This window comes from Euprymna scolopes, chromosome 16 (assembly GCF_053919585.1).
Source record: "Euprymna scolopes isolate OS-2025 chromosome 16, ASM5391958v1, whole genome shotgun sequence".
Taxonomy (NCBI): domain Eukaryota; kingdom Metazoa; phylum Mollusca; class Cephalopoda; order Sepiida; family Sepiolidae; genus Euprymna; species Euprymna scolopes.
Genome location: NC_136497.1, coordinates 52,465,371 through 52,478,165, shown reverse-complemented (window position 1 = coordinate 52,478,165; position 12,795 = coordinate 52,465,371). Strand labels below are relative to the sequence as shown.

Here is a 12,795-nt window from a genome sequence, read left to right as displayed (position 1 = left end):
GGAAATTCGGTAAATTTGTTAACTTATATGGACCGATGCATCAAAAACTTGTTTATGTTAGACTTGAAGACAACCATATTGTAGTCAGCTGGAAAGCAGGAAAACAAAAGACAATTCCATAGGCGTACAGTTTTAAGAAAGAAGCTTTGTTCATGGAATCTACGTTTAGGTTTAGCACAGATAAAGAGTGGGAGAAATTGTTGATAGTGTTTTCTGCTAGACGGGTGTTTCTTGTGAAAGTTTGGCGAGCGGGGGACCATAGATTGGAACTCAGTCGAGCACTTGCCATGAAAATAACGATAAAGCAGAGACAAACTCGCAACATCTCTTCTGTCAGAAAGAGGTTGCAGGGAAGAGAAAAATACATCCCCTATGAGGCTACAAAATCTATTTTGAACCCTATCAAGGAAGGACAAGTCTTTTCTAGCAGCTCCTGTCCAGATGTGGCAACAGTACTCCATCTTGGATGTACCTGTCTCTTATATAGATAGAGAATTGCATCAGCAGTAAGATATCTAGTGGATCTATAGAAGGATCACACCATTTTTCCAGCGGCCTTGGCAACGGATTTAATGTATGTGTTCCATTTAAAATCAGGAGTAAAGGTCAAAATGCATCAGTGGTCATCATTCATAAGAAAAGAGACATTGCAGATATTAAGAACTATCAGCCAATCAGCCTTTTGCCAGTGACATACAAGGTATTCTCTCACAAGTCTTGCTAAGACATAATATGCTAGGGACACTAGACAGTCATTGACCACGAGAACAAGCAGAGCAGGTTACTCGACCATACCCTCTACTTTAAAGCTCCATCGTGACAGCAACAAGATCAAGCTGGAGAAGGAAGCAAGACAAGATGACAACATCTCACCAAAACTCTTCACAGTCTGTCTCCAGGATGCGATAATCAGTCGGATTAAGGGGAGTCAACAGCAATGGAGAACACCTATCACATCTCACCTTTGCTGATGCTATAATACTGATAGCACACTCTCCTCGGGAACTAAATGACATTCCAAATGACATCCACTCTAAGAGCAAACCAGTTGGCCTCAACATGCATCTTGGAAAGACTGAGGTGATGTTAAACCATCACGCTGCTAAGTCGCCAATAATTGTTGATGGAAAGACTATTGAAGAAGTTGAAAGCTATATTTACTTAGGAAAGAAAATTACAAAAGATGGAGATCACTTCCCTGAGATAAAGAGAAGGGTAGTATTGGGATGGGCAGCTTTTGGGAAAGTGGAGAATATCATGAAAAGCCGAAAAGCAAATATGTCAATCAAAAGGAAGATTTTCAATGAATATGTACTATCTGTGATAATCTATGGTAGTGAAACATGGGCCCTGACAACTTGCCAGAGTGAAATCTTGGCAGTAGTACAAAGGAAGAGAGAGGATAATGTTAGGCATCACTCTACAAGACAGAAAGACAAACATCTTGATCTGCCAACAAGCAAGAGTTATTGACATCAATACTGCCATCAAAACACCCAAACACATGGGCAGGGCATGTAGCCGGAAAACATAACAGATGGTCCATCAGGATAACAGAATGGAAATCTCTGGAACATAAGAGGCCAAAGGGAAGACCAAGAACGAGTTGGAGGAACGACCTGATACAGCGCATGGGTCCCACATGGCAGTGAATAGCTTGAGACAGAGTTAGATGGTTAAAGTCTAGGGAGGGGTTCCTCATTGAGTGATAAAACCCTAGTTGATGTTGATACTATTAGTGTACAAATATTTGCCCCCTCCTCCAGTATCTATTTTCTCAATTTTTGTAATGTCATGGCTTACATTCATTATTCATTGACATTCTTCAGTGATATTTTGTAATGTTGACTTAAAATTTTGGGTGATTGTCCAGAATTCTCTATCTTCGAAAACAAAAATATGAACCTATGACGGAACGAAAGATCATATTTGAAAAATTACATAAATTGATCAAGTAGTTTTATTTTTATAAAGAAAATCAATTTAAAATGATTTTAAGCAATTAATGGGAAATTATAAGTAAGAGGGGTGTGCAATAAGTAATGCCCCTGACCTACTTCCCATAGGAGTAGAGCAACAAAACTTGGCACAGTTATTAGTCTTTCTCTACATAGGAACCACCCAGAGTTATGCATTTCTCCCATCGTTTAATGCAGCTCTGGAGACCGTTTTTGTAGAACACCTCAGGTTGGTCCTCCAACCATGACGTGACTTCAGAAATCAAGGCTGCATCATCTGGAAAACGCTTTCCTTTCAAAAACAACTTCATAGCTTCATAGTATGAGGGTGCAAGGTCAGGAGAGTAGGGAGGATGGGGAAGGATTTCATAAACACGCCAATGCTTCTGATCTGGCGACATGCGAGTTGTGGACCGGAGCGTTGTCCTGCAGGAGGAGGGTACCTTTGCTGATCTTGCACCACCTCTTGATTTTGATAGCTTCTCTTAATTTCCTCAAAAGTGAAGCATAATAGGCTCCTGTAATTGTGGTACCCTTTGCCAGGAAATCTGTCATCACTACTCTGTCCTGGTCCCAGAAGACTGAGCATGACCTTGCCAGGGGAGGGCTGCACCTTTGCCTTCTTTGGAGGTGGTGAGTCCAAGTGCTTCCACTGCATTGACTGGGCTTTGGTCTCTGGATCATAGTGATGGAACCAGGTTTCATCCTGTGTAATCAGTCTTTTGAAAAACTTTGACTCATCTTCTTGGCACATCTCCAAATTCATCCTCGAGCACTCGACGCGTTCTCGCTTCTGGAATGGTGTGAGCTACCTAGGAATCCATCTGGCAGACACCTTATGCATATGAAAATGGCCATGAATGATAGTTTCCACAGACCCTGTACTAATCTTGACATCTTGGGCTATTTGGTGAATAGTAATGTGCCAATCTTCCAAAATGGCAGCCTCAATTTGACAGACAGATGCCTCATCAATGGCAGAAGGGGGAGGGGGGGACTAGATCTGGGAGCTGTTTCCACATGGTGAAAGAAAACTTCTTATTTGAATTTTGGTTTTTTTTTTATGATTTAATTCAAGCCTGAAATTCCTTTCTATTCAGCCGTTAAAACGTTGAGTAGGTACAATTAGATACATTTTATGTTACTTTTTTGTTTCTTTTTAGCACTTTCTTTTTTCGTGTGCGCTTTCTGTTCTAGAAATTTGAGGAAATGTGCGTGTGTGTGCACGTGTGTAGAAATAATTCAATTGTTTCAATATTTTTGTTCATTTTCAAATACCAAAGTGCAGACTGAAACATGTAAATTAAAATTTATTAATAAAATGATTGAGTGAATGATAGTGAATATCAATTCGAACAGGTGTGTACAAATTAATTTTTTATAACTAAAAATAATTTTTATACTAAAAACATTTTTTGCATTATTTTTTACATGTATCCAAGCATCTCTGTAAGTGTCTATGTCCATTGGTTTATTCGTCATGCTTCAGTTTGAAATAGCATTTTCATTGGTACGTCATGTTTAAGTTTTAAATAGGCAAGTAAATAAAGATGGGGTAAGGAAATCCACTTATGTTCATAGCAAATTTAAAGGTTTATTAAACTTGAATCTTTGCAGAGGTGCACTTGATTCTTACCTGGGACCTTTAATCTATCCCTGCTTCGGCCTAGTTTAAATGCATAAAAAAATATGGTAAATAATCAAATTGCTGGGAATTAGATTTTATATGCAGTCACTTATAACAAAAAAATAATGAATAAAAATAAATTAATACAAAATGTTTTTATTGCCTACATAAGAAAACTGTTAATGAATTTTATTATTATATCAACAAATGTTAAGACTTTTCAAAAAAGATTGTATCAAGTTATAAAAAATATTAAAACATTTTATTTATTAACCTATATGAAGATTACATATAAATTATATAACTTTATAACAGATTTCTCATGCTGTAAAAATAGTGTTAATATTATATAAGATCTTAATAAAAAGTTATATAGCAAATAATGTTTTACCAGGAGAAACATTTTTTTAAGTATGAAAAGCATCAAATTAAAAATAAATATGTAGCAATAAAAAAGGTAACGATAAGCTTATAAAATAACAAGCAAGTAAATATTTATCAAACATATCTGTTAAAATATTAGGTGCAGGAGATGCCAGGGTAAATTTAAGAAACAGAAAAAGGGAAAGTAAAAACTTAATTATTCATATCAAAAACTAATATGGTGTTTTGGAATATGTTTTTAGATGAGGATCGACAATTTTTATTAGATTATTTGTACTACTGTTCTCATCTTGGTTATTATTCTCACAATGTTTCGACTGGTGTAACCCCAGTCTTCTACAGGTGCAGCTTTTCAAATTCTGGAATCTTTATCAGTCGAAGGGTCAATCCTCATAACTAAGAATTTAAAAAAGTAATTAAAAATTGCTTAACACTTTTACTTGGTCATGGCTAATGGAATGAGAACAATCCACCAGGGTTGTGGAGTCAGAAGGTTCGACTGCCTCGTAAGATTTAAAAAAAAAAGAAAAAAAAATCTGACTCCTTATTTTAAAGTCTTCTAATATTCAGACAGTCTGTTGATTCTTTGGAAATTAAAAACACGACTAATTTCTTCCAACTTCAACTCTGTAGACTACTTCTGTAGATTAAATAAAGTCTTCATTTTGAAATTCCATATCGATTCCAGAGTTTGAAAAACGCACCTGATGAAGATTATCCAAAAATAACCAAGATAAAAATAATAGTCTGAATAATACTAACAATGCAAACTAATGTTATTTGTGAAAAAAAAAAGAAAAAAAAAAAGAAAATGACAGCATCAAAGAATCTGTTGTATTTAACTTTTACAGCATGACTAGTGAAAATGTTTGAATATCTATCATTATGTAGAATATTTGTATATTTTTAACCTTCTGTAGAGGATATCACTAATAATATAGCGTTGCTTAAAATAGAGGGAATGGAGGAGTGTAGGTTAGTCTCACTTAGTGCTAAGATATCCGGGGTATTTGTTAAGAGAAATACTTCAACATCAGCTAAGTTAGTTCTAAGCCCACGGATATTTGTGAATGAGAGCCTCAAGGGAGGAGGCAAGTTGAATTTGTTTGTCCCTAATCCTGGTTTAAGCTTATTTTTAGATTGTACTGTCGTCATATTTTTTTTTAAGAGTTTCGGTAAGGGGGAGCTAAACAAGAGGTTATGCGGAGCTTCAGACATGCATCACAAGTAGACCATCAGCTGACCTTTCTCCAATTAGGATTGTGGCCTCAGGAAAGCCCACCGGGGATGAGTGCAGGGTCCCTTTCCATGCGCGTCATGGCACTGCAAACAACCCGATATTATTCAACTGTTGATGGAGCAGCCGCTCTAAGCGCTACCAAAGAGTTAGGGCTCCTGTACTACCAGTCGGGAACAGCAGCCAGGAACTGTCAATCCGGTACCCTCAACCCTTTAGAAGAAGGTCAACCCAATCTAATCGCTCAGGCATATCTTATACTCGGTAGCTCTAGATATATCTAAGGCTTTTGACAGGGTATGGCATGAGGGTCTCCTCAGTAAAATCAGATCATACGGTATCACTGGTAGAATACTTAACATAATTAAATCCTTCTTAGATAAGAGAAAAATCCAGGTAGTCCTCGACGGTCGCACATCTAAACAATATGATATAAATGCGGGAGTGCCCCAGGGTTCTATCCTTGGACCTCTATTGTTCCTGATATTCATAAATGACCTCCCCGACAACATTGCCTCTGAGATGGGTATATATGCTGATGACACTACACTCTATGGCAGACACGACAGGAAGACGAATGAACACATTTCTAAAGAAATGGCAGAAACACTAGAGGAAGACCTCCAATCTGTAGTGGAATGGGGACAAAAGTGGTTGGTCGCGTTCAATGCTGCCAAGACTAAACTAGTTTCATTCAATAATTACAAGAAACCCTCTCTACCACCCATAGCAATGACCAACGACTCTTTATCTGAGAGTCCATCTTTCAAACTCCTTGGCCTAACATTCACAGGAAACATGAGTTGGAACAATTACATTGAAGGCATTGCCAGGGCCGCTGCAAGAAAGGTAGGCTCTCTCTACCGTGCTAGAAAACTACTAACACCCGAAAGTATCCTGTACCTCTATAAGGCCACCATTCGCCCATGTATGGAGTATTGCTGCCACATCTGGGCTGGTGCATCTGCTACTAGTCTCTCGCTCCTTGACAAGGTTCAAAAGAGAGTCGCAAACCTGATAGGCCCTGAACTGGCATCTAAGCTTCAGCCTCTGTCCCATCGACGAAATGTTGCATCCCTCTGCCTTTTCTACAAGTATTTTAGTGGTGAATGCTCTGACGAACTGCAATCACTTGTGCCCCCACGACGCGAGCACCCTCGACAAACCCGACAGGCTACTAGATCCCACCCCCACACTGTAGAGGTCCCTAGATGTAAAAGATCTTTTTACTCCAATAGTTTCTTCCCCAGAACCGCAAGACTCTGGAATTCCATTCCAGGTCCCTGCTTCCCCAACAGTACTGACGTGCAGAAGTTCAAGTGTAACGTGAACCGACACCTTGCTGCCCAAATCCCTACATAGTACCCCAGTAGTTGTTGCCCCTGATAGTAACCCCCTACACCAAAGTGGCAATTTGCCTTGTTTGGGGTGAAAATGTAATAAAAAAAAAAAATTAAAAAAAATAGAGGTTCTGGAAGAAATTGACTTTGAAACAATTGTAAAAGGACTTCTGTTATGAATTTCTTTTGAAAGCTAACAAATTATTCTAAAAACATACATATATTAAAATATGCCACATAACCTTTCATAGTTTTAACAAACGGATATTTTTTTTGGTTTCAAAAATGACTTATCTTGTTTTTCCATTTATTCATTTTCCAAAAACTAATAATTGATGAAATTAAAGTTAATTTTATGCTCAGTCATTCAAAAGTCAATTCAATTAGTTTTTAGATCTACATTCTTGATATCTTCTTTGGTTCAGTGAAAACAGTTTTGAACATGCATTATTTAAAAAACTTTACTTGTAACATGATTATTTTGACATCAAAAACAGAATCAAATTAAAAAGAAAAAAAAATTCCTAACAGAAATGATTATAAACGCTTTTACTAATACTCTTTACCACTATGATCATGTGGCGCATTATAATATTAACAGACCAGTTCTTATTAGATCACCAAAGTTAAACAATGTTGAGCCTGGTCAGTATTGGATAAATGACCATTTGAAACATCAGGTGCTGTATGTAGGAAAACAATGACACCTCCATGCAAAAATTAAATTATCTGTTTGTTTTCGTTTGTCTTGTTTTATGGCATATCAACTTTTTCAAGTCATTTAATGCCAAATAAAGTTGGATTCTTTGGAAAAAAATTCTTTGAGAAAAAAAATTCTTGAAAAACGTTATTCATGCAACTGGAGATTGCTCATGAATTTTATGTTGTCTAGAAATTTCCCCCTTTAAAGGAAGCTGATTGAACCAGGATTGTTATGGGTCAAATCTATTCAGCTATCTCATTTTTGTCTAATGGGCTAAGAAACTAAATATCATTAAAAATAACTCAATTATATCAAACATGAAAAAAATCTGAAACTTGATCATTTGAATTAAATTTCAAGTAAAGCTTGACATAATCAAATATGGTATCAGTTTATGGAAAATCTAAAAAAAAAAAAAATTATAATATTAATAACTTCTAGTGATGTAAGTTTTTTTTTCTTATATTTATACTTCTTTTAAATTTTCTAATATATTTTTAAATACTAATTATAGTTTGTAATAGTTAACAGAATTAGAGTGCATAAGGGAGAATTGTTCAATCACAAAATCTCTCTAAATATGGGCGTGGACACTCTTACCTTGTTTAATCCTGTCAGAACCTTTACAGACAAAGAAAACAGGGTATTCATACATGAATTTATTAACTACACAAAAATATACATCGTAACCCATACTTATTAGCCTATAATTTTGGTTCATAAGTGAAAGCTATTGACTAAAAGCATTTCATAAATAATGAAAGTGTGATGATGTATGGAAGTGAAATAATATTTTCTATGAAAAATGTTTTTATTCAATAACTCAAGAAATAAAACACAAGAAAAAAAAAAAAAAATTTGTTAAAACAATTATATATTTTTTTAAATTATGTATATTCTCGTAAAGTATAGAAGTTCAATGCCGAGTTTAACTCCAAAATACAAATGGCTGCTTTCATCTCTTATATAGTTTTAAGGGACCGATAACTGACTGGTACTTCCTGTACCAGAGGCAGATAACTTCTCAATATTATTTCAACAGGAGTAGATAATTCTTTTATCTATACAATTCTATGATCAACTCCATCTGGCTTGCCTTCAAGCTGCAAGTTGGCCACACAGCGATGCATGATTAACAGCCTTGTTATCATCAGCCTTTGAGGATCTGATTGTTGAGAATTGCTTCAGATTTGCCATCACCCTGTGCATAGGTTTAAAAGTATGCAACATCCACACCCAAAAGTATGCTGTGGTCAACTAATTAACACATATGGCCTCCACAGCCTTTCATGCAGAAGATGCGCTAGCAGATTCTCTAGATTCAGTGCTCTCAATTGTCAGATTCATTTTAAGATATTGCTGGCTTACAGTCAATCCTCAAACTAGTCGACCACCACATAGTGGTAGGATAAAAACAAAAAGTGATAGTAGCAATTGTCACATACATTGCTATATGGGTCTAACAGTAAAAATTAATTTTATATATTAGACTAGCCTGGGTGCCCGGCATTGCCTGGGTGTTGGGAGGTGTGTGTTGAGCAAAAAAATGGTAGTAGGCAGGCAGGCTCGAACTTGTACTGCAAAGGAGGGGGAAAAAATGTGATTTTGCCGTTGCATCCATCAGCAAACCAGGAGTGGTGAAGGTTTAAATTAAGGCTAGTCAATCGAAAACAGGGGAAGACTTTCGAAAATATAGGTAAAAAATGCGACTCCCCTCTTTGTAGAAAAGTGCCCAGTTGAGAGTGAAGAATTAATGTTTTTTAGCTAATTTTTCGATATTTGTAGTCTGAAGGCTCGAGCTTCAAAACGATACCGATCTCATGAAAACCCGCTGCCTCTGTCAAAAGTTTTAGGCAGACATACAAACATACATTTAAACAGACAGGTGAGATTTATATAATAGATATTAAAGCATTACAGTAATTTAGAATTGTACCTTTATCAAGTATGATTACATATGTTCTACATGGTGCTGCAAACAGAATTCGAACATGTGCAAGCATTATATATTGGATATAGAATATAATGTTTAACCACACACCCATCACAGCAATGGATATGTTTTGCTGTTGAAATGCTGACTAATGCTGTTGTATCTGTTTTATGTCATTGAGAATAAAGGAAAATAACTCCTTTTTGGTGTATCACAAGTTGTTTCCCTTGTTCTTATATCAGCACTGGAGTTATCATTTAAGACCAAAAACCACTAGAGATAATCAACGAAATGAATGCATTGTTAGTTGAATAATGGAGAATATTATAAAAGGATTAAAAACCTTGAATAGAATAAACAAAAATTTGATTCCTTGTGGGCACCGTTCATGACATATTTATTCACATTGGATTTGAAGACAACTATGTAGTATGCATGGAGGCAGTCTTGTGTTAATGTATTCCACAAGCAAAAACTTCTTTGAAAGTTTCTTTGGGTTGTAGTAGAAGTTGAATTATTGTTATGAATTTCTTATATTGAGGATGCAGAAATTTGAACAGTCAAACATCTTCCATGGAAATACTGATAGCTTAAAGAACAAGTAATGTAAGAAAAAAGTCGTAGAAAAGCCAGAAGATCATTCTTCATTGCGAATTTTAATTTTAATGAAACCTAAATCAAGCTTATATTTTTTTACAACCAACACTCTGATCCCCACTTGACCTCAACTGAAATGAATGGCTCTCGTCTCGAGGAAACACCCTACTTCAACAAGCTTCTGGAACTGACTTTCATTCCTGACCTGAAATGGAACAATTACATAAAATTTGTTGTCAAGGTCGCTGGAAAAATGGTTGGAGCATTCTACTGCTCCAGTAGTTATCTTGCTCCAGACACAATCTTCTACCTGTATAAGAGCCAAATACATCCTAAGAGGGATTAGTGTTGTCACATCTGGATAGGAGCTGCTCATATCACCCTATGCTGCCTTAACAGAATTCAAAACCAGCTTCGATATCTAGTAGGAATGTCGTTTTTTTGCAACCTCTTTCTAACAAATGAGATGTTGCGAGTCTTTATCTGCTCTATTGCTATTTTCATGGTAAGCTTCAGTCTATGCACCCCCCCTCCTGCAAAACATTCACAACAAACAATTGTCCTGTTACAACCACTGTCAACAATACAAATTCAATGAATAAAGTTTTTTTTCCTAGAACTTCCCACTTCCGACTGACTACAACATGGTGATTTTCAAGTTCAATGTAAAGAAGTTCTTGTATAGCTGTCCTCTTAAATAATACAATTCTATCCAATTTTCACCACTACTGATCACTACACTGTTGTCCCACTTACACTTATTAACTATTATTCTCTAGTGGCCTTTAAGCCTCTCATGTATTAAAAAAAAAACCCACACATTTTCATACATGGCAGCAATACATCTTAGGCCATATCTGATATTCTGGATGAAAGGAGATAATTCCCTCTATATGTGCATATCATAAGTTGTTTCACCCTTTTTTTTTTATCAGAAAACAATCTGACATTCCATTTAAACTATGCTTTATTCTAATAAAATCGATTATAAAAAGAAAATTCAAAATCTAATCAAGAAAAGTAAACTAAAAATCCTTTTCTTTAAATTTATATCAAACGAAAAAAATACTTGTCCCATTATAAGTAAAATTAATTCCCAGAACAGTTTTGTACCATTTTTATGTTCCCTTACGAAAATTAAAATCAAGATATAATAATATCTTGAAACTTCATGTCTAGAATCCTTATTTCAATTTTTATCAAAAGCCATTATATGATTTTGATTCTAGAAAATATTTAAAAATTCAAGCTTAAGATCTTAAACTTAAATTTACAGAATCTTGTTTAATAGGTGTTTAATGACTAGATCAAATTTAATGCAAATCTGAAATATTAGAACTTTCAAATATAAGGTTATGCTTGTATATGTCCTATACAAACCCTTTAAAATACTAGGAAATATTTTTATTAATTTATGTCTAATAGCCATTTCACAAAAAAATCAGAGGTATTTAAACTTTCACAAAGGTTTGCATCTCATTTTTACTCCCTTTGTACAAAACAATATCCACCATTACACCTAGCAGCTGTGCTCCAAAACACAATGATTGGTTAAATAGTTTAAGATTGAATCCTGTACATAAAAATATATAAACATATACACATACCTAACTTCATATATAGAGAGATAGAAAAAAACGATTCTTACCATGTGTGACAGTAAGAATGACTGGTGTTGATGTATCTTTTAGCATTCCTACCACTTCAGTGTGGGTCAAATCTTTAGTCGACATTTCATTAACAGCTAATATTTGGTCACCAATCTGGAAAAAGCATATTAAAAAATTATATAAAATCATAGTCAATTTTCATGAAAAATAAGAGGTTGATGTGGTTAGCTGAAGCATTGTCGAATTTGTTTATAAAGGAAATTTACAGAAGGCAATAAATACAATGCACAGGTGTAATAGACAAAAACTGAAACAAATTAAGATATAATGGTAGAAACAGCTATGGAGATTCATGTTTATTAATATGTTTTTTTTAAATATATTTTATTTCTCTATATAAGTAGTACTGTTCACGTACGTGTGTGTCTGTATGTACAACACTCCTATAGCCCACACCACTGGACCGATCATCACCAAACCTGGCAGGATGGCGCACACTCCAAGGTAAACGTCAAGATCATAGCCTCTGTACTCCTACAGTTCACACCACTTGACCGATCATGACCAAACCTGACATGATGATCTCCGATCTGGGGATGGTGCACACTATTTTTCAAGGTCAAGATCAAAGGTCATATTTGGTGGTGGCTCTTCATAAACTCCCCCATGTAGGAATGGTGCACACCAAGTTGGGGTATCTTTGCTATATCTTTGATAAAAATATGTTTGTGATACTTAACAAATGTTGACCATTGTGAGTCTTTGTAATTGTTTCAATTTTTATGTGCAACAATATAAGTGACAGTTTTGATATAAACTATTTGCTTTAAAGTTCATAGTTGGATTTCAATCATTTCAGGAGGTAGTTAAACTTTAAACACCTTAAGCAATCGTTGCTCTTACAACATCCACTTAATGCATGAGCGCCTGCATGGTCAGATGGGAATCTGGAACTGGGAGCATGCTTTTTCACAAGCACCGGTAGGAGCTCAGTAGATGGCATCAATCAGGCTGGCTTTGGTGCGTTAGGAGGTCATGTTGATGATGTTCTTTATGTATGACCAAGTGAAGTAGTCCAGCGGATTCAGGTCGGGAGAGGAGAGGGGCCAGTGAAAGGTATAAAGTCGTAACACTTCTTCTGAAGTCAAACCTGGGTTTCTTTGGATTTGTGGGCAGGCGCCTGCTGAGCCCTGCTGCCACACCCAGGATCTGCCAGCAGCCACCTGATTGTACCAGGAGATCACTACACTCTTCAGCACATCCAGGTATATTTTGGTGTTGACTTTCAAGCAGACTTCAGAGATGTGAGGTGGCACGATGTGGCCCTCACTTGAAACTTTGAAACCACACCAAAGACCATTTTGAGGGTGCTGGCAATAGTTCTGTTGTCATAACTTGGATTGGTA

At 35.9% G+C, this 12,795-nt stretch overlaps 1 protein-coding gene across 3 annotated transcripts in view; it reads right to left on the bottom strand.

The window, feature by feature from the left end:
• LOC145295954 (multiple PDZ domain protein-like) overlaps positions 1-12,795 on the bottom strand; it is a 548,951-nt gene that overhangs the window by 18,801 nt on the left and 517,355 nt on the right. For all 3 annotated transcript variants that reach the window (XM_080141856.1, XM_080141857.1, XM_080141858.1), the window contains one exon: positions 11,428-11,542. In XM_080141856.1, the coding sequence (XP_079997982.1) occupies positions 11,428-11,542 (115 nt within the window). The remainder of the gene's footprint in view (positions 1-11,427; positions 11,543-12,795) is intronic.